Source organism: Coenobita brevimanus, chromosome 75 (assembly GCF_032717465.1).
Source record: "Coenobita brevimanus isolate Jiangsu-jjx chromosome 75, ASM3271746v2, whole genome shotgun sequence".
NCBI lineage: Eukaryota > Metazoa > Arthropoda > Malacostraca > Decapoda > Coenobitidae > Coenobita > Coenobita brevimanus.
In genome coordinates this window covers 10,897,911-10,921,747 of record NC_137028.1, presented here as the reverse complement: position 1 = coordinate 10,921,747, position 23,837 = coordinate 10,897,911, and the positions used below count along the sequence as shown (strand labels likewise).

At 41.4% G+C, this 23,837-nt stretch overlaps 1 protein-coding gene across 1 annotated transcript in view; it reads left to right on the top strand.

Moving 5' to 3' along the window:
* Ask1 (apoptotic signal-regulating kinase 1) overlaps positions 1-21,436 on the top strand; it is a 450,944-nt gene extending 429,508 nt beyond the window's left edge. Inside the window, exons 27-29 of the mRNA XM_080278838.1 lie at positions 19,741-19,872; positions 20,640-20,716; positions 21,121-21,436. Coding sequence (XP_080134964.1) covers positions 19,741-19,872; positions 20,640-20,716; positions 21,121-21,436 — 525 coding nt within the window. The remainder of the gene's footprint in view (positions 1-19,740; positions 19,873-20,639; positions 20,717-21,120) is intronic.
* Positions 21,437-23,837: the final 2,401 nt, after the last annotated feature.

Here is a 23,837-nt window from a genome sequence, read left to right as displayed (position 1 = left end):
TGAAAGGTTTATTTAATCTTATAGCTTACAAATATAGTACTGCACAGCAAAACTTCAGCATGCAAATACGTAAACACAAGGCAACATTCCGACGCTGATCGATGTCGGGACAATTCGTTGTCACAACAATAACAAGACAATTAGTTGTCATTAATGAACACTGTTATGGGTGACACTAGCTTATAATTAAAAGGCGCCTACAGCGAGGAAGAAACAAGTTAATTATTGACTAAAGGTGCACCTAATAAATAATATCCAAAGTCTACGCTATTTAACTTAGACTTTGATGGATCCCCCTGAAATATAGTTATTAAAGTATTGATTAATTAATAATAAGTATATTTATAGAATGACAGGGAATCGTCCAGGGTGCGAATTGTCCTCAAGAGGAATCTTCTAGGGTGCACATTGTCCTGACGGGGAATCATCCATGTTTTGACGGGGAATTGTCTGATGGTGAATTGACTTGACTCGGAACCCGCCGATCATAGGTAATCATATAAATCAGGTTAACTGGTTACAATGGTTTATTTAATGATTTAACTTTATTTAAGTGCTTTAACTTACAAGTGCATACCAGAACAGTTAATATTTAACTTACAAATACAGTACAGGTAACTCGCACGGAATACGATCTCACGGAACGCGCTCGCAATTATACACAGTAAGGGCTGGGATACATATAAGACAACGTAAGATTAAAAAACCATTATGAAAACTACAAATTAACGCAGGAGAGGCCTTTGAAAGATCAAATCCTCGAACGTCACCGCAGCGCGCGGTTTGTTTTGATTACGTGACGATCTAGGCGGGAAATTATTCAGTGAGTGAGACATTCCCGAGTACAGTAGCACAGTATTTGTAAGTTAAATATTTACAGTACTGTACTGTTCTGGTAAGTTTATGTGCAATTTAAAGTACTATTAAATAACGTTAAAGCAAGAAATAAAGTCTTATAACCAGTTTACCTGATAGGCGTCAGAATATTGCCTTTTTTATTTGTTCGTTTTTTCCACAATACTGTACAGTATTTGTAAGTTAAATATTTACTGTTCTCGTATGTACTGTACTTGTAAGCACTTAAATAAAGTTAAATCATTAAATAAAGCGTTGTAACCAGTTAACCCGAATTATATGATTACCCATGATCGGCGTCGGAATATTGCCTTTTTTGTTTGTTCGTTAAACTCTTACTGTACTGCTTTTCTACAGTACTGTATTTGTAAGTTAAATATTTACTGTTCTGGTATGTACTTGTAAGCAATTAAAGCATTAAATAAAGCCTTGTAACCAGTTAACCTGATTTATATGATTACCCATGATCGGCGTCGGAATATTGGCTTTTTTGTTTGTTCATTAAAGACTTATAATAAAAGAAAAATACATTTTTATCTTGGTATCTTTACTTATTTGTTCAGGTTTGCTGGAATGGTTTGGATCATTTGATGCAATGCAACTTGTAGAAAACTGTGAATAAACTTTCTGGAAGTGAACGAAAATTTGGGACATGAGACTGACCTTGACTTCACCCTCTCATGTATCATCTGTCAGTTCACCACCTGCTATCGTGATGAGTGGATGTACGATTTTTTCGCTCGTGGCCATGCCTAACCACACATAGGTACACCCATTATCTCAACCCAGACAGAAAATACAATCTTTTTCCTCCCTTGCAAAACACAAACAACCACCCTGTTTACGAGACAGCAATATATATTGCGAAAATAACAAGGTAAAATGATAAAGATGAACGTAAAATGATAGTGAAAGATGAACATGTTATGACGGAAGAAGTACGTTTTCCCCGTCTGTAAACGTATTTATTTCTGCTTTGTATCTGTATTCGTAATAATTAGACTTATTGTTAGTTCTGAAACTGCATTATGATTCTATTTTTAGCCATTCTCGTGGTGTGGGAGCTGGAAGTTGTGACACAACTTCCTTATTGCTAATCGGACTGACCCTCCACTTTATTCTCCCGTGGCAGAGTCTAGCCTTGGAGGACGTGCAGTTTTCTCATTTAGGACTGAAAATTCAACTCTTTCGCTCCCTTTTCCAAGCATGGGCACAACGATAACGTAAAAAATAACTCGAAACTACCATAAATATATATCAAAAAGGTGAAAATGTATTCATAACATTTTTTTTTTTTTTTTTTCAGCCATTCCTAACAGATTATGTACTGAAATCATTCGATATCACAGTACTGCACTTCTAAGTTAAATATGTACTGTTCTGGTATGTACTTGTAAGTTAAAGCACTGGTACCAGTTAACCTGATTTATATGATTACCTATGATCGACGTCGGAATGTTTCCTTGTGTTTACGTACAGTATTTGTGTGTTGAAGTTTTGCTCTGGAGTACTGTATTTGTGAGTTATAACATTAAATAAACCTTCTAACCACTTAAAGTGCTTTCTAGTGATTACCAGTGACAGATAACAGCAAAACAACACATTTGGGGGGTCTAGGGAGCAAAATACGGAGTAGTTTAAATATACGCGATTTCGCACCTAACACGGCACGGTAGGAACGAAACCCACATGTTCCGTGCGAGTTACCTGTACTGTGGAAAAGCAGTACAGCGAATCACATGATCACGTGATCAAAACAAACTTTGCAAGCTGCACTAATGTTCGAGGATTTGGCCTTTCAAAGGCCTCTCTTGCGTAAATTAATAGTTTTTGTTATGGTTCTTAATCTTATGTTGTCTTACACATGTCCCAGCACTTACCACCTATAATTGCGAATGCATTCCGCGAGAACATGTTTGGGGCGAGCTTACTGTATATATAGATACATAGATAGATATATATATATATATATATATATATATATATATATATATATATATATATATATATATATATATATATATATATATATATATATATATATATACACATAGATATCGTTTTTGTTCGTTTTCGTTATTGGAGGCTCCAATATGCATGCATGCGTCGACTTTGGTCACCAACTGGCGGCTTTCCATGCTGCACAATCTATTGCAGTCTCCCTGTTCAGTCTGTTAACTCTGAGGTCACACGTAATGACCTCGTCCCACGTCTTTCTCGGCCTGCCTCTCACAACCCCACCCCCTATATTAACACTTCCCACCTTCTGCATCCCAATTATCACCCCCCATCCTCTCCACATGCCCAAACCATCTTAATCTAGCTCTCCTCATCACAACACCAATACACTCCAGTCCCATCCTACCTCTCAACTCTTCCATCATAAACCCAGCCCCCCCAGGCCTTGCACGCAGGGACACACTGCACATGCACCTAATCATTGTCATTTCTGTACATCTGAGCCTGCGAATATCCTCCTTCTTTTCTGCCCAGGTCTCACTACCATACAACATTACACTCCTAACCCATGCTGCATACAAAGACCCCATAGCACATAGGGAGAGTCCTCTCAATGTCGGTAGAGGCAACAGCTCCCTGAACTTCCAACCACTTCTCACCCTAGCCACAGAGCTAGCTCCAGCCCCACCTCGAGCACACAACATGTCTCCCAAATAACAAAACTCTTCCACACACTCAGGAGACTCACCAGCAAGTTCAATCCTTTCATGCCTGACAATCTCCACCTGCTCTCCCCGACATGCCTTACAAATAAAATCACCATTATCTTGCAGTCTGCCTCTTAACGACTACATCTCTTGTGCACCCATTTATCACAAACACTACACAAGATGCAATTACTTCCCACGTCCTTATGGCAAACCGCACATGGCCACTCTTCCTCGTCTTTGACAGTACCGCCACCAACCTTAGATATTATCACTTTTGTTTTATCTGCAATTACCCTTAAACCCTTGTTCCCCATACCATCTCTCCACTTCCTAAATTTTTCCTTCGCCTCCCTTTCGTTCTCTGCAATCAACACCAAATCATCAGCATACATCTCCCACGGGAGTCCGTTTCTGAAGTCACGTGAGAGGGCTTCAGGTACCATGATAAACAACATGGGACTCAAAACTGACCCTTGATGCACACCAGTGTTCACAGAAAACTCATCACTCAAATCTCCATTCACACTTGCCTGGGTGCGAGCACCCACATACTGTACATGGCCGTAACCACCCTAACCAGCCACTCCTCCAAGCCAAGCTTTCTCATTGCCCACTTCACCACCTCTCTAGGGCCTCTGTCAAAGGCCTTTTCCAGATCAACAAAAACAAAATACAGACCCCTTTTCTTCCCAATATATTTTTCCTGAAGCTGTCGAACAGTGAATATGGCATCAGTGGTCCCCCTGCCTGGCATAAACCCAAACGGCATCTCATCAATATTCACTCTTTCTCTAATTATACCTTCTAGAACTCTCTCCATTGCCATAATTTTCTGATCTAAAAGCTTTTTACTTTATAATTTCCTCTTTCCAAGGCATCACCCTTCCCTTTATACTCATTTGCAATTACACTCTTCAACCAATCATCTGGGACAACACACTCATGTATAATTATATTTATCATGTCAGTGACTAACCTAACCCCTATATCTCCTGAGGCCTTCAACATTTTAGCAGTCAAGCCAGACACACCTGCTGCCTTCCCCACCCTCATCCTGCCTATTGCCACACTCACAGTAGCAGCATCAATCAAAGGCTAAGGGGCAGACACTGGATCTGCTGGCTCCAAGCCTTCCGTGTCACAGTCCAACTCATTCAACAACCGGTTATAATGCTCTCTCCATGTATCTTTAATATCTCAATTGTTCACCACTACCCTTCCTTCATCATTCTTCACACACTGCTCACCTATGATATCCCAATTATCCCCCTTCATCTAATTTGCCACCTTAAATATATTTTTCCATTCCCCATGATTTAGGTTATCAAACAAAAGTCTCTGTGACTCAGACTTTGTCCTTTATGCCTCTCTTCTAGCCCTACGCTTTGCAGCCAAGTATTCCTCCTTGTTACCACCCTTCTTCCATTCCTGGAAAGGCCTTCTTTTCTCCTTAACTGCAGCTTCTACACCCTCATCCCACCACCAAGTTACTTTATGTCTTGGTGGTCCTCTTGTCCAACTGCATATTACATCAGTAACTCTTGAGAGGTTGTTCTTGAGGGCTTTGTACTGTACCTTTGTCTATGGCTCCCTGTTCAACCACCATTCTCCTCATCTCTCTGTGGAAGGCATCCCTTACTATTTGGTTTTCCAGCTTCCATATTTTCGTCCTGGGTACATAAGTCCTCTTTTTCATCACTCGTTCCTTAAGCACCATATCACAAATCAATAGTTTGTGCTGCTGCACACACTCCTCACTTCCTATAACTTTACCGTCCCTCACTAACCTCCTATCAGCCCTCCTAACCAGAAAATAACCTATCTGACTGCTCTTTCCCCCAGACTCATACATAATTAACCTTCTGTCACTATATATATATATATATATATATATAAGAGCCTCTGTGGTACAGTGGTAGAGTGTGCGTTTCGTACACGGGTGGACCAGGGTTTGCGCCCCGCCAGGTTAATAAACTTTGGGAGTGTTCACCCAGTCACGTACTGCATTGGTGGACACAAGGGGTGCTGTGGTTGAACCAGTGTCGCTTACTATAAAGTATGCTTGCACCCAGTTGGCTTGCGCGGGCCGATAACAGTTGGTTCACAGACTACACACACATCCAGAGCCACTCCAACACTACATTCACACTTACAAGCACTTCTCGCCCTACATACAATCTCTACTAGACAGCCTAAGCCACTTGGTAGAGATACATAGGCTGTATCATCCCTACTTCAGTCGGGATAGGCCGGTCCTGCAGTGGATACTTAAACGGCTTGATGATGATGATGATGATGATGATGATATATATATATATATATATATATACATACAGTAATCCCTGTACTTTCCGGACGCCCACTTTCCGGACACTCGACTTACCAGACATTATGGGCCTGGACCTTCAGAACCCAAAAATGGCCAAGAAAAAGAAAAAAATCCCCCCGAAATCCTATTTTTTCCCCACTTGTAGTTTGAAGTGTCCACGTGGCACCGAATAGCTGTTACACCATGGACCCTTCACCCCTTCCTTCCTCCCCCCTCCCCTGTCAGGGTTGCCATTTGGTATTTTTCATTACCAAATGTGGACCAGTTTGGTAATGAAAAATTCGTTTGGTAATGATTCAGAATAATGCTTTACCAAACGGATTTTTCACATGTATGCGGATACACAGGATGGTGGATTATTTGCTCTCTCTAATTAATCTGCTAGCCAACATAGCATGAAAATAATCAACATGCTGTTAATTATAAGGAGAGTGAATACATTTATTTCCGCTTGTATATATAATTAGTGAAGAATAAATGCTAGCTTTACGAATTAGGTAATGAAAAGTTAAATTTGGGAATGAAAATTGAGGAGTTTGGCAATGTGGCTGTTGCGATCTGGCAACTCTGTTCCCCCGTCACCACCAAGGCAGCAACAGTTACTGCCTAACTTCGATCGTCAGCAGATGCTTATCGTAGTGGTAGCCACACGTGCTCGTTTTTTGTGAATAAACAGTTAATAAACCGCAATGCCTTGCCACTAGACCACACGGGAATTTACATTGTTGTGCAGTGTTAAGAAATTAGAATTTAGATTTCAAAAGATTAACTGTGGAGTTCAGACTGGCTGTTGAAACTGGCGTGGTGCAATTAACAGTGTGCAGTGTTAAACAGTTATAATTCACATTGCAAAGAATTACTGTAAGTGCATCATAACACTAGATTACTGTACATGCTTCAAGAGCATTTTCACCACTGCCAAAGCCTTTAGAAAAGGCAGCCACAGATGTGCTGTAAGTACCATGGCTGTTGTAGTCAATTCTAATTCCTTATTCATTGTTTTTTTTTCATTTATTTCATGCTTTATGTCCATTATTGGTGTGAATAGGGTCTTAAATAGGTTTAAATAGTTGCTATGCATGTCCGGGAGGGAGTTATTTAGGTGGCTTTCAAAGTTAGGCTGGATTAGGGTCTTTATATACCAGTCCAGGAGCCAGGGGCCCACTTTCCTGACGGGACCATTTTCCGGACATGCCTTTGGCTCTATTACATTGGATAGTGGAGGGATTACTTTATATATATATATATATATATATATATATATATATATACATATATATACACCTTGGTCCCAGTTAAAGCACCTATATGGTGGATGTGCGATCGCTTACTGTTTGATATCACACTAATTGAAACACATAAATTATGTGGAAAAAATTCATTTGGTGGATGAGTGACTCCAACTTTAGGGGTTAAACTTTTAAACATTGTTAATTACCCTAGTGCTAAATACTGGTATATGTACATACACGCATATGTGTAGCCTACACATACCCTCGATGAGCTGGTCTAAACCAGTTTGCTGCTCCCCCCCATCTCTCTCTTTCTCTCTTTCTCATAAATAATACAAAGTACAGTAATCCCTCCACTTTCCGATGTAATAAAGCCAAAAGCATGTCTGGAAAGTGGTCCCGTCCGGAAAGTGGGCCCCAACCTCCTAGACTTGTACTTATGGACCCTAACCTACCCTGACTCAGAAAAACACCTATACAACTTCCTCTAGACATGCATACCACCTCTTTAAGACCCAAATCACACCAATAAGGGACATAAAAGACTGAAATAAATGCAAAAGAACCAGAGAATGAGGTTTTAGAGGTGAGTTTATACAAAATTAAACATTCTGGGTACTTACAACGAGTTCCTGGCTCTTGGACTGGTACTTATGGATCCTAACCTAGCCTAACTCAGAAAAACACCTCCCTACTGCACCTGCATAGCACCTAAGACCTTATTCACGCCAATAAGGGACATTAAAGAGTGAAATGAGGTTTTAGAGATAAGTATGGAAAATACAGTACAATATGAAACATTCTGGGTCTTTTTTTTTTTTCAATGTGCCAAAATTTGGTTATATGGTTACCACCCAGTGTAGTAAATGGAACGAGCTCACAAACCTGTTCCTTCCAAGAGAAAAACAAAATACAAGAGAGAGCCAAATTCAAGATCCATTCATTTCGAGATGCCTGGACACACTGCGTTTGAAAGACTGGAGATCATAGGAAGCAGGAAATACAGACAGAGGGAGACAGTTTCACGAGTCCCTGACCATCTCGATGAATAACCCTCCTCCTCTCAGACTCTGTCAGTAAATAGGAGTACCTGAAGCACCTGCAGTACACTGTACATGAAGTCTTGCACTGAACTTAGTCATTTGGACTTAGAATTCCATTTTCTTAACACTGCACACTCTAGTCTTTCTTGCGCTCCATTGCACCTTAATGAAATGTGTTGCACTCTGCACTTAAGTCTTTGCACTTATAAATCCATTTTCTTAACATTACACTCTCTAGTTTAATTTGCGCTCCATTGAACGTCAATAAAATCAGTGTTGCACTCTGCACTATAGTCTCTGCATTCACGATTCTAATTTCTTAACACTACGCATTGTTTTCTTCACTGCACAACGCTATAAATTCTTGTGTGGTCTAGTGGATAGTTCTTGTTGTTTAATCACTGTCAGAGTCTGAGAGTAGCTGAAGGAAGTGGCCTAGGGGTGCGTCGCTGGGTCGTGGTGATGGACTACTCACTGCAGACGACTCTGAAGACAGTTGCAAACTCATGTCCAGTGGTGTCCACCGTGCCTGATGTGCTGGGCTGTGGCTCGGAGGATGAGGGCCTGTCTTGGGGAGGCAACGGTGTGAAGCCAGGGCTGGGCACAGCAGGAGTCATGGGTCTGAAAAAGCTGTCAATGGTTGATTGATGCAAGGAACGACAATTTTGGCAATTAAAAATACGCTACCTGAAAGCGCGCACTTCCTCCACGAGTCCCAAGGGCCCCATCTCCCTGTCGCAGTCCGGGTGTTCCAGGTAGTCGAGAACAAACTCTACGTGTTCCCAGAGTGCACTTAGCTTGGGGGTGGCAGGAGTAGTGGCACGCTGAGAGGAGTCCGCGTCATCATCGCCATCCTTGTCGGAATCTTCAAGCTGGGTACTGACACCTGCAACTGAAGATGCGATCTCGATATCAGACATGGTCTGATACCCAGGATCGCCCTCATCGTTATCCAGCCACTCATGCACTTCGTCCACATTAACGTCGTCACAATGCGCACATAGACGTGCATGCAAGTCATCCACATCAAAACCTAGGAAAATCGTGCTCCACATCCGTTCTGAGAAGCAGACGAGACCAACCTTTTTCTAGAGTCTTGACAGGGACTTCCTTCCATGCACTGGCCCAGTTGTAGATTGCTGACATGATGTAGCAGCGAAGGTTTTCCAAAGTCAATTGGCCTCGCGTGTCCCGCCCCTCCCTGTGCTCGTCCTTGTCCTCAAGAACAACCATCACCTCGTCCAGGAACTTCCGTCGGTACAGCCTCTTCGTTGCCATGATCACTCCTTGGTCCATTGGTTGCCCGAGAGCAGTCGTATTAGGTGGCAGAAACATGCACCTAGTGCGCTCATTCTCAGCCACCAAGTCCTTGTTGCACAGGTGAGCAGGTGCATTGTTGAGGAGAAGGAGGGCCTTTACCTGGTCGCATGGGATTCCTGGTGTCTTCGTCTGGTAATGGATGACCTCCTTGACGAAATGGCGGTGGAACCAGTCTTTGAAGATGTGCGCAGTGAACCATGCCTTCAAAGAATGGTACCAAACGACAGGAAGGACATCCATCACCCCACAAAGACACCAAGGCTGCTTTGCACGACCAACAATAACGGGCTTAAGCCAGTTCATGCTATTAGCATTGGCACAACACGAAGCAGATATCCATTGCTTGGAGAGCTTGCGGCCAGGTACGCGCTTCTCCTTCTCCTCGGCTAGAGTGTTCGTTGTCAAAGAGTGATAGAATAAACCAGTTTCGTCAGCGTTGTAGACTTGACCGAGAGTGAGGCCCTCTCTTTCGATCAAGCGCTTCACCTTGTGCCGAAACTCCTCTACTCCATCCTCGTTGGCGTCCAAAGCTTCGCCATGAGCCTTACGGTTGGTAAGGTCATGTCGTAACCTAAACACGAAGGGCCAATCCTCGGATTCCTTGAAGTCTGGGGCGTCGTGAAGCCTTGCGAACTTCTCAGCAGCAGCCATCAGCTCCGTGCCACACACCAGCAACACGTTGCTGTCGATACCAAATCAACGTGGAGCGGTCGACTTCAGCATACCGGGGAGTAAACATCATCTTCCTTTCCACGTTGCGTTTGTTCTTCGACGAGAAGTCAGCCGTGTACTGCATGAGTTTGTCGCGGGATCTCTTGATATCAAACAAAGTAGATTGGGCCTGGTTAAAATCATGGAGGATGCGTGAGGTTGACCATCCTGCGTCCACCTTGCCCAATATCTCCCTCTTCTTCTCCAGAGTCAGAACCACTCTCTTCCTCTTCTCAGGCAGGGGGGCCATCATCACACACACTAACAAGGGGCAGGAGAGCAGCAGCAGAGTCTGCAGCAGGTAAGGCACCACCACAAAAGCGAGCACGCGGGCGGCCATGATGACGAGATTACACTCACAACAAGAGACGGGCGGTAAGTGGGGAGGATGCTAGAGCGGTCTAGCGGACGGCGGCAGAACTATGCACCAAAACACAGCTGGTCCACGCCGCGTTCACCAAGTTCAAATTACGGGGAGAGAAAAGTCAAATTTTTTTCGAATTTTTTGCAATTTTTGGCCCATTTTGGGAATATTGGATCCTGGGACCAAAATATCCGGTAAGTGGGGATGTCCGGAAAGTGGGCGTCCGGATAGTACAGGGATTACTGTAATACGGACCCAAATCTCACTAAAATCATACTAGAGTGGCTGAAAGTGTTACTTTATATCATACTGTGAATTACTGTGATAAAATACAAGTGATTTAGTAATATTTTTGCTGTAATGAAAGAAGTCATATGCTAAGCATATTAACAAGCGAACATTTTTGTGGTTAGGAACTGTGTAGCTATGCTATGAAATGACTCTTGCCATTATATCAGTATTACAGAAGTAAGTGGTAATAAAAGTCATTCATGAAGTTTTATAAAGTTTGTAATGGTTTCCTCTTATTGCTACTGTTTCGCTAAAGTCTAGCATAAACACTAGAATATCGTAATAAAACCTCACGAGACTGGCTAGAATTTTTTTTTTATTATTATTAATACAGTATTATAATTATTGCGATGAGGTAACGTGGCAGTAACCCTAGTTTGTACGGAAAATAATCTTGTGGTTTGGTGGAAATTTTGGACTCGCTGGGCTGTTTCCGGCATCAGATGACCAAAACACTCCTTTTATTCTCTCAAATAATTCTCCGAGCTTGGAGTGCATACGGACATGCAGCTTGTTGCAAACAATAGTAGAAAGATTGAAGTTTGTATGACAAAAATATTAGCTCTTAAGATTAAGGATAAGTGGGATCAAACACGAGTTGAAAACACACAACATTTTTCCTATTTCTCCGCACTGAGCACATTCAGTAGGCTGTCATCATGGCTGCTGCAGCCAGCGGGTTATGGTGTCTGCAGCAGCCAAGATTCGGCTGATCTGCATTATGGAGAGATCTCCTGGTGTTTCTGGTGTTGCTGGCATTGGTGTAACCTCCTCTTGTCTCACCTCCTGTAATGCATCCTTGATAGATGCTGCAGCAATCACATCTTTGCTCTGGTGGCTTCACCAGCATTGTTAATCTGAGGCGTTGTGTTTATTAACCCCTAAAACGTGGATCGTCGCGTTTGCGACTCTCGGCCATAAGGGCAGGACGGCGGGTCGTCGCGTTTGCGATTTTAGTAAATTTTGAATAACCGCGGGCAAGCAGGCTCCAGTTGGTATTGTCTATCAGTACCACCACCCTCTAGCTACAACTAGCATACTTTACCTTTGTACTGCTGACCTCAGTTGTTGCCAAATATCGCGTTTTCCCCCCGTACCCCCCCACCACGTCCCGGCCAGCCTGGCTGTGATACATGGCAGCGCTCTGAGCACTCAGAACTGTAAATCTGCGATCTCCTCTCACAAGCAGTTTATGCTGCTAGGAAACGCTTGTTTCCCCAGTTGTAACACTAGCTTTTTTCCTCAGGGTTTGCCTCTGTTTAGCGTCAGTTTACTGCAGGCTTTCAAAGTGAGATTATGGCAAGTTCTAGCTCTTCCCAGTCAGTGCAAGCGGCCGACAGGAACGAGAATAAAGTGGTGGACGTAAGGCAGAATAAAAAGCGCGCCGTGGTGATCTTTTGGGAAGTAATATGATTGAAAATAATGTAGTATACATGTTTTTAGCTGTGAAAATGGAAATGTTTGTTGAGTGACGGGAAGACCGCTGCCACAGTGCATGTCGGCCGTACGCTCCGTTGATTTTAGCCTTATTTTCAGTGCTTATTGTACAAATACGGATTCCTAACTACGTTTACGTTGTAGTATAAAGTTTACTGTGACAGAATGAGGCTGTGGTAGAGGGGAAACCGGGTTGCTGGAGGTGTGAAAGTGAAAATTTGGTTACCCAACTTTGCAAGTCTCCACAAGTCCTTGGGTAGTCCACGAAGGCTCAACACCTGTCTCTGGAGAAAGCTGAATGTAAGTACTATCTGCCATACCAAGTATAATGTTCTAGGGTTAATCTCTGACTTTTGGCTAATATTTTCCTACAGGTACTCAGACCGCGATACAACCCCGCCACTCGGGGGGGATCGACTGTAAACACCCGCGTTTTAGGGGTTAAGAGACAGCTTGCACTATTTGGGAATCGCGCTATTTGATCATGTGCTAATTGGGACCAAGGTGTATATAGATATATATATACTGTATATATATCCATCCATCCATCATCCAATCCTACATTGGCCCATGAGGAGCGTAGGAGCCCGGGGCTAGGCAGTTGGTCCTGACATTTACGATGAGAGTGACCAGCCTCACTCATCCCTGAGTGGCATTACGTGAGCAATAAACCCCAACCACCCCTTGGATGTAAACCTTCAGCGGCTCAGTCCGATTGGAGCGCAATAATTACCCACTAAACCACCAGGTGCCAAAATTTGGTTATGTGGTTACCACCCAGCGTAGTAAATGGTTTCCTGGTGTACAGGAAACCATTTGGCTTGTCACTCAGTGTAGAGCCACCCACAGGCAGATGGAAGAGGAAAGAATGAAGGAAAGAAAGACAGAAGAGGGAGCGTAAAGTCACCCGTGGGCAGAAGGACGAGGAAAGACTGAAGGAAAGAACGACAGAAGAGAATGGAAGGAAAGAAGAATGGAAGATATGACATGGCAGACACCCGAGAGCAGCACTACATCGAGTGAGTGGATGGTGATATATATATATATATATATATATATATATTCCTACGCTCCTCATTGGGCAATGTAGGATTGGATGATGGATGGATGATATATATATATATATTTCTTAAGAGCTTTTTTAAGATTTAACTTGGGTCTTTCAGGTCCTTTAACCCCTTAACCGCGGGGCGTCACTTTCGTGACGCTTGGGAGCAAGGGATCATACCGCGGGGCGTCGATTTTGTGATTCTGTGTTATTTTGAATTCACCCGGGCTTCCAAGTGGGGGCTTGTATCATCTATCAGTACTGCCAATGTCCAACACTAGTCAGCACTCCTAATCTCATCTGTACTCCCATCCATTGTTGACAATTTAGCCATTTCTCCCCATTCTTGACTCCCCTCCCTACCCCCCCTCCATTACCCTATCCTCTCGCCTGCCTGGCCGTGCTACGCTAAGTAAATCTTCCCTGGAATTTTTCACTGATTTCATCCATTGAAATAAGCCCTATGTCCTATTCTTATACCAAATAATATATACAAGAAAGAAATAAGGTAAGTGAGAGTGCCAAACACCTGGAATTGGCTAATTATCACCTGACAACACCTCACGTGCACTCGTTCGCTAATTTTCGCTGTTTTTTTCCCCTTGAAATATGCCCTATAATCTATTTTCGTAATAAATATACATGTAAGGAGGGAAGGGAGAAGCCTAAGTGATATTTACATTCACCTGGAACTACCTAATTTATAATGTATTGTCTAGATTTCCTGCCAATCATATCAGTGCTAAACAAAGATGTTTTAAGATCTAACATTGGTAGCTCTGAATATATATCTCCCAAGTAGGCCTCTAATCTATTTTCGAAATAAATATACATGTAAGGAGGGAAGGGAGAAGCCTAAGTGATATTTACATTCACCTGGAACTACCAAATTTATAATGTATTGTCTAGATTTCCTGCCAATCATATCAGTGCTAGACTTAGCTGTTTCAAGAAGTAATATTGGTAACTCTGAATAACCCCTTAGCAGGCCTCCAGCTGGCCCTCCGTTATCAGGTTACTCTCAACTTCCGAAGCGAGAGTACGTATGTTTCTTCTTGCTGACTTCAAGGCCTTTTTTCACCCCCATGCAAATGGCCCTGCGACCTTTACCCCCTACTAAACCTCGTGTGGAAAGAGGTAAAGGGCTGACAATTGATAAAAGAGTGACTACAATCTTTCTGTTGAGTAAAACAGTGCAAGTGGAATTGTAAATAATGTGTAAATAATGTGTAAACAGCAAGTGAAAGTAATGAATGTAAATATACGTGAACAATGGAAAATAGTTTTATAAGTTATTTCAAGTGACAGTGCACAACACAGTGTAAATAAAATAGAAATGTAAATAACGTAAATAAAATAGAGAACGTAAATAGAAATGTAAATGAGTAGTATTATAAGAATACGAGTATATACCCTAGGAGTAATGAAAGTGAAAGTTTCACTCTAGCACGTCTGAATGCTATGAGTTATGAGAGTGAAGATGAAAGTGACATTCACTCTCAATGCCAGTATACAGGACGAGAAAGTGAATGCTACGTATTTTACTGAAAGAAATTGAATCCCTACAGTGACAATAAACTAATACTACTGAAGGAAACTTATGAATAAAGACTGTAGATATATATAAGTGTTATATAGTAATAGAAATATAAAGTGTGAGGGGTTTTATGAATAATAAATGACTGACTTATTACTAAGAGCGAACTAGTGCCAGTGTGACGATCAGACGCGCTCGTAATTTCCATTGCTTTCACAGTGTTTTTTTTTTTTTAGTATGGATCCCAAACTACTTGAAAATTGTAGAATAGTGTTTATAGTGTTTGTATCTGGCTGTGGTAATCATATTACGGGTTGTCGGGAAGTGTAAAGTGGAGACTTCGTTACCCTACTTCAGAGGTCTCCAGAAGTCCTACGGTAACTGACGAAGGCTCAACAATCATTCCAGGAGAAAGCTGAAGGTATGTGCCATAAGCATATTTAATTTTATTATTCTAGGACTAATAACTGATTTTTGGCAAATATTTTTTGAGAGTCTGTCAGAGCCCAAATAACCCCGCGGCACACGCAAGTCATTGGTAAACAAGCCCGCGGTGTAGGGGTTAAGGTATGTTAGATTGACTCAGATCAATAGAGGTTACTTCAGGTGATACCTATGAATGCATGTGCTTGAAGTTAGGCTTATTGGTATAATCAGTAATAAGATATGTCAGATTAGGTTTCTGAGATATCGGTGGATTGGATGGGAAAGAGTGGGTAGGACGGTGATGGATGATTGGGCAAAACAGGATATTTCAGCTAGAAATTCAATGAGGGAGCAACTAATGGATGGAGAAGAACTTGCAGGGTAGTTTAGGATAGTGGTGAGGCTGGGCAGAACAAATACAACGGTGAAAGTGGGTTTTGTATAAAAGCTTATTTTTTGTGTTGTAAAAGAGTTCTCTCTCAGAAATTGAGTGTGGGATACAGAAAAAGGATGAGTTGAGCAGGATTTAGTAGGATGCTGGTGGAGCAGGGCAAAAGGCAGCGGTAGAAAAAAAAAAACTTTTTCTTGGAAAAACCTGAATTGTCATCTGTTCTATTATTCTGACTAATGTTTGACAGTTTGTTGTGCTGAAACTTGGTTCAACGCCTATTTCCATTTCTGCCAGGTACTAGACACTGTACTTTGTACAAACTTTGCGCAGTGGTGGTAGCATAGCCAATGAGGGAAATCCAGGTGTACTGTTACACAAAGCTTGACCATCTGTTTTGTCATTAGGTATTAGGAATTTTTTTTTTTATTAGCAACTATCTCTATCTTTCTCTTTAAGAGGTAGGGTAGCCTATCCCCACCTTGATATGGTGTTGTTCAGCAATAAAACACTTAGGCACAAATACTAGAATAAGGCTTGAACCGGATTAGGAAGCTGGGCTTGGGATTGTCCCAAGCTAAAACTCATAACTTACTCAAGGCTCTTATGAGGTACATTGTATGGTGGAGTCTCTTTTATCCAAAGTTCTTATAACCGTCAGTGGTGGGTAGCGCAAACAAAGAAGGACCTTGCGCAAGCAATAAGCGCAATCCACAGTTCACTACCTTGCGCAAGCGCAAATGCGCAATCTGACAAATATTTAGCTTGCGCAATGTCGCAAAGCACAAGCGCAAACCATTTGCATATATTTTTGGAAATTACTGAAAAATATTTAGATATTTAAATAAAACAGTATAACTACTTACTTTTATTTATTATTATTTTCTATTATTTGTAATTGCACAAGTGCGCATCTAATATTTAGCTTGTGCAATGTCGCAAAGCACTAGCGCAAATCATTTGCATATATTTGTGGGAATTACTGTGAAATATATATTGGTATAATTAAATAAATTACTAAATTAGCAACCTGCCCACCAACCGCAGTGACTGAGGTACAGTAGGTCATTGTCTGGGAAAAACAGCCCATATTTACCAGGTCATTGGCAAAGATCACGTGATTACTGTATCATCAACTCTCTCTCTCTCTCTCTCTCCAACAGAGGAGGGAGGGAATGGAGAAAAAGAGAGAGAGGAGGGAAGGAAAAGAGAGAGAAGAGGGACGAAGTTTATGCCTTATCTCCTCACTCAAAAGGACGCTTCTTTGCCATTCCCGTATTTATTCTCTCTCTCTCTGTCTCTCTGTCTCTCTCTCTCTCTCTCTCTCTCTTGTCTTGTCAAGACAGTTTATTTAATAATTCAATATAGATATACATCAGCATATGTAATTCATTACAAAAAATAAAAAATCATGAAAACAGGGCACTTAAATCAAATATCCACAGATTAGGCTGTGGATATTTGATTTAAATAATCTGTTTTAATGGTTTTTGTAAGGAATTGCATATGCTAATCTTAATAAATAATGTATATTTATTATTATTTACCAATACAGTAATAATAATTTAAAAAATATTAAAAATACATTATCTCTGTTGAAGCATATTAAGAAATGCTACTACCCCCTTCCCTCCCACCTCCCCCCACAAACCCACCCTCGTTACCCGCCCCAGCCTCCCCCATCCCTTGTCCAGCCATGCTGGAAGCTCCCAAGACCGTGTGTCCCCTGGAAGACCACATGTCCCTTGGATTGCGCTCTCCACAATCCACAGGGTAGGTGCGCAAGGCAGGTGCGCAAGCTTAAATTCAGTTGTGCAAGCGCAACTAAGTTTGCGCTTGCGCACATGTAAAGGCAGGTGCGCAAGCGCAAAATTGCGCATGGTCTCATATGGTGCGCAATGCTCAAACGATATCACTGGAGTGCAAGGGTGCGCAAGTGTTTGCGCACGTGCCTGGCACTGTTAACCGTAATATGCCATTAACTGTAAGTTTTACTAAAACGTTCTCATTTCGATTAGCTGCAAAAATCTGAAATCTATCCAAAAATTCAAACACTGCAGGCTTGTTTTGCGCCATTAGCATTAGTTTACGGTTGCCCAGCTAGTCAATTTCTATTACAGTTACAAAGGTGCAGTTACATACGTAGTTACTACAGCTTATTAAGTGTTTTGTGATAATTGAGTGACTTTTGGGGTGCTGGTGGTGGTGGTGGGCTAGACGTCACCAGAAATGGGTGATGGGTGAGTACAATACTGTTTCCTTTATCCTACATATTATTACAGCCAAAAAAAATCGATTAAATGAAACTTTGAAAGTCCCATGATTTTCGGATAAATGAGACTTCACTGTACATTGGTTTTAGAACAATGACTCGGGAGAGGTTAACTACCTTACAAAGAATCACCCTGGCAGCGATTAACGCTGATCCAAGCTATGGTCATGTCCAGTGTCAATAATTGTAGTAATCCATTAAAGAAGGCTCAGTCTGTGTTGAATAGAGCAGTAGGGTTTGTTTTTTATCCTCCCTCCAAGAATCCCAGCCACCCAATTTCCAGTTGAGTTGCACTGCTTGCCAGTAAAGGCTAGAACTGAATTTAAACTGTGTGTTATTACTTTCAAGGTTCTTAAGTTTGCTGAACTAAAATATCTTGCTAAATTTTTAAAACTTTAGTTGGCATATCCATGTGTGGCATTAAGTGAAGACTATTCCTTGCACTTTATTGAGCATGCACTTGCTCATCAATTGTCTTTCTTTGATCGGTCTTTCTCGTATATAGCCTGTATGTTATATAATAAATTGCCATTATTCTTGAGGCAATTGACTTCTGATTAGTGTTTTAAACAGCAGCACAAAGCCTTTCTCTTTTGGGGAAGCTGCAACATGGGTAGAGGTGTTGTGGTGGACAATTATATATATATATATATATATATATATATATATATATATATATATATATATATATACAGTATATATATATTTTTTCCAGATGGTCTGTATTGTAATTGGGTGATGTCACAATTCTTGTAATTTCAATTCATTTATAAAGACACCAACGTGCCTACATGTGCTGCCCTTGGTCACCCAATAGCAGCTTTCCATGCTGCTCAATCTCTGGCAGCTTCCCTGTTTTGTCCCTTAACCCTGAGGTCACACTGTATGACCTTTTCCCAGGTCTTTTCAGTCTACCGCTCGCAGCCCTACCTCAACGTTAACACTTCGCACCTTCTGCACCCAATTGTCATCCCCCATCCTCTCCACATGCCCAAACCATCTCATTCTACCTTTACTTATCACAGCACCAGTACATTTCAGTCCCATCTTTCCTCTTAGTTCTTCCTTTGTAAACCTAGTCCCCTCAGGCCTCGCATTCAGGGACACACAGCACAGCCACCTAATCCTTGTCGTTTCTGTACATTTGAGCCTGCAAGTATCCTCTTCCTTTATTGCCCAGGGCTTACTGCCATAGAGCATTTCACTATTAACACATTCCACATACAAAGATCTCATAGCTTGGAGGGAGATTCCTCTCCTTGTCAAGAGAGGCAACAGCTCCCTGAACTTCTTTCAGCCACTCCTAACTCCGGCCACAGAGCTAGCTTGAGCCCCACCTCCAGCACATAACATGTCTCCCAGGCAACAAAACTCTTCCACACATTAGAGAGACTTGCCAGCAAGATCAGTCTTTTCATGCCTGACAATTATGCCCTCCCTGACACACCACACGCATGAAATCAGCATCATCTCACAGTCTGCCTCTAATACCACTGCATCTCTTATGCACCCGCTTATCACAAACACTGCACAAGATGGAATTACTTCCCACGCCCTTGTGGCAAATCACACATGGCCACGCTCCCTCTACTTTGACAGTACCACCACCAACCCTAGATACCATCACCTTTGTTGTATCTGCATTTACTCTCAAGCCTTTGTGCCCCTTACTAGGAATGTTAGAAGTGTAAATGAGTGTCAGGCATTAATGAATACCTTGGGAAGAACTGGCACTTTTGAGAAACAAAAGACCAGATTATTTTCAATATTATTATTTTTATTATTATTAATATCTTAACCTTTCTCATGTGCCTCCAGATTGCTGTTGAAGGTGCCACTGCTACCCCAGCCACTGATACCCCCATGATCCATGTGTCTTCTCGCAACATTGACATGGAGTTGGTTACATGGCTCCAGGGCCTTGGACTGGACCCAGATGTTATTGACAAGGTACTTTTATTTTTATAAGGAGTACTCTACCAAAATAGAATACATCTAGAAAATTAATGCTTAAAAGTGTTTTAAGGTTCCATGAACGTTTTTATGAAGTATTCCAGTGCTGATCTGATAGTGCACACCCAGCAATATATGTCCCAGTCTGTTGACCAAACCTGCTATTTGTTCCACAGTATCCACATTCTACCAGCACCTTCCCAGTCTTAACCCCTTCTATACTGACCATACTGCCAAATGTAAACAAAGCTTTTCTTTCATACTGACTCTGTTTCACCCACAGTGGAGGGTGGGTGGTGATGTTATAATTATTGCTAAGTTAATATTCTTCAAACACTGTTAATCAGTGTTCATGTATAAATTCACATAAATCGTCTCCTCACTGTCAGATAGGGGAGCATAGGACTCCTTGGCAAAATCAAACGCACCCTTTCTCCACACATGCAAGGAGACTGATGGGTAAATGTATGGTATAGTTAAATATTTTCCTTGTATTTTTCCACCAAGAATTTGATTAACTAATGTTTGAAAAATATTTTTGGTAGGTTTCAGCTAAGACAAAGGAAGTACAGGGATTACACACAAGTAATTGACATTAACTTGCAAAATATATAGCTTGGCCAAGGGTTGGTATTTATGGTTTTGGTTGGAAAATTGGACATATTTGATGCTAACTTAAGTATAATGATTAACCATATGCTTTGATAGAATTAAATTACTGTATATAATAACCTCCTGTCTTTAAGATTTACATCTCTTTGTAGTTTCTGGCTGAGGACTATACCAAGGAGGATGTACTTACATGGATGACACGTGATGATCTCAGAAGAATGAGATTGAGGTATGTTGGTCTTTTCACCATTATTACTGGTAGTCATAAAACAAAATCCCACTTACTGCTATACAGTATTCTGTAGTTACTTTGTGCTCCAGATGATGTTAAGGTTTGGAGAGACCATATGTAGTGTTGACATTAGAAAGTCTCCAGTAACCCTGTTATAACCTGATATCCATTCCTGAAGCTGAATATAATAATCAGAAGAAAGTAGGAGTAAAATAAAAATGTGTCTTTGGCTTGATAAAGTTAAGTAGCCTCTTGGATGTTGAATTCAGTAAGAAGGTTGTTATAGCTAGAGAAAAGTTAAAGCTAGAGTATAAAATTGACTTAAAAAATTATTAAAGATTTTTTATGGGAATGTTATTGTTTTTGGCATACATGGTACATACTGTAGTTTACCCCAACAGAGGCGGTGTGGAGCTCCGCATCTGGCGCAACATTGTCCAACACCGCCACACCTTGGGTCTGCCAGTCAACCCTGAGGATCGTACCCCATCAGTCCCCACACCATCCTCCACCATACTGAATTCGACACCCTCTTCCTCCACATCTGCCACCTTGTCACAGTCATCGCGAGTAAGTGCAATGGGTCCACCATCTCAGTCCCAGTCCACCACAGCTACACCTACACCTCCACCACTGCATCCCAAGCCTCCCCGTGCTTCCATTGCTCCAGCCACTAAAACACACAACCCAATAAAACCACGCTCAACGAAGATGTAGGTATTGTATTTTGGTGACTCTCTCTCTATATATATATTCCATTCATGTTCAGTCATCCGCTTCGTTTCTGTGATCTAAAAATGTAAATTGTATAAGACCTTTGTGACTTACTCTCATTTGTCTGAGTATGCATTATTTATGTGTGAAATTCTCATACATTTTCGTTCTTTGAAGAAAAAACTTTAATACTGATGCTATAACCTGCGCTTCGTTTGATGGGGAAGCTGGTATACCTAGCACCTAAGTAGTACAGGTATTATCTTTTTAATAGAATACAGTATCCCTGGTGACCCAGTCCTAAGATACCTACCTCTTTAAAGCAGTTGTGAAGTTTTATTTGATGGAATGGATATTAATGTACTGTTCAGTCCACTACATTGTGAGGGAATTACTACTGTTATTTCCAAGTAAGTCCATGAGCATAATTATCAGAAGCTACAACAGGATCATTTTTTGGAATTTTTAAAATGGAGAAATGAATTACCCAGGCTAGACCTCGATAGGTCATATAGCCCCACTGTGTGACGGGAAATTGCTACCTCTTCCAGCAGGGCAGCTGCCTGGGCGGGATGCAAACTCTCAACCTTTTGTTCTGGAGTCAGGCACTCTACCACTGAGCCCCCCTGCCCCCCAAACAGGATCATTTATGATTACAGTTTAATTACACTAATCGTGAATATGATTACAGTTTAATTACACTAATCGTGAATGTCACTTCTGTTCAGTGTAACTAGAATACAGTGACTATTTTTTCATGACCAGGTATTTTAAATCATATGTCTGTCACAGTATTACAGTTTTCACTGAAATACATTCAGCAGACTATAGTGCCCTGTGAAACTGACTTTAAATCCTTTCTTTTATCATTCAGGCCATCATAATATTTTTCATTCCACCGCACATGCATTACCTTTTGTAGTATGTGTTTTACATGCACATATTAAAGGATATACAGCATACAGGTACTGTAGTTTGAAATTCTGTGTTGGCAACTGTATTGCTGTCTTAGATCCAGAGTGGTCATCAGGGTGAACAATCATAATTATCATCATCATCATCATCATCATAATCATCATTGTCATCATCTAATCCTGTGTTGCCCCATGAGGAGCTTAGGGGCCCAGGGTTAGGCAAATTGATCCTGACATTTGAGATGAGAGTGACAAGCCTCACTCATCCCCGAGTGGCATTACATGAGCAGTAAACCTCAACCACCCCATGGATATAATCCTGCACAGGCTCAGTCTGATTGGAATGCCTGAATTACCGACTGAACTGACAGGCATCATAATTTGGTTATATGGTTACCACCCAGCATAGTAAACGGTTTCCTGGTGTACAGGAAACCATTTGGCTTGTCTCTCAGTGCGGAGCCACCCATAGGCAGAAGGAAGAGGAAAGAATGAAGGAACAAAGGACAGAAGAGGGAGTGAAGAGTCACCTATAGGCATAAATAAGAGGATAGAATGAAGGAAAAAAAGACAGACGAGGATGGAAGGAAAGAAGGAAGAAAGAAAGGAAAGGGCGGTCACTCGGGAGCAGCACTACATCGAATGAGTGGATAGCGAGCCCCCACTTAAGAACCTTAATTATTTTAAACCGGTGTACCAGTTTTACAGAAAAAACTGGTTGGAACATAAGATATCAGGTCAGAACAAGGTTAATAAATTTTCACAATTATGGTTCTTAAAAAATGAGCTCCAGTCCATCAAGTGACAGGCTAGAGGTCTAGTCTTGTTGCATAAAGGAAATTGCAGTAGTTCATTTCCTGGGAGGTATAAGTGAGACATTTTATTGCATGGTACTGTGTGCTGCTGAATCAGTATAAAATGTGCCTTTGGTGTATATCTCATGGACTTAGTTTATAGAAAGACTTTCCCAGGATGACTGGTCTTGATCATGATCTGTGATGGAAGGAAATAGTAATGTTCCCCTTCACAACCACTTTAAGGAGTCAGTAGGAACTGATTGACAATATTTGCTTATTATACTTGGATATAGTGATATATCTCAGTTTAAGGCACAAGCAGGGTCAATGTGGTGGTACAGTCACTGTCAGTAGTTCTTTTTTTGCTGCCATGAAACTGTTAGAACCCAGAGAGCCAGCTAACCTAGTAGGGAGAGCTAGTTAATCTAATAAGATCAATGGAAGTTGGCCTTGTTAGTATGGAACTCCAGATATGTAAAGAAATTATTGACCTTGGCAGTACATCAATAGAGTTCAGTGGTATTTTGAAGTATTTTTATAGATTTGAGCCAAACTTATTAAGTTTTGTTAAGCTGTTGTTTTCTGTGGTGCTAGTTAACATACATTATGAGAGTGAATTATATAGAGAAAGTGTTGTTTTGTGCATATTTTGTGAGCAGAAATATTTTCTCTGATCTTTTTCAGTGTAATATA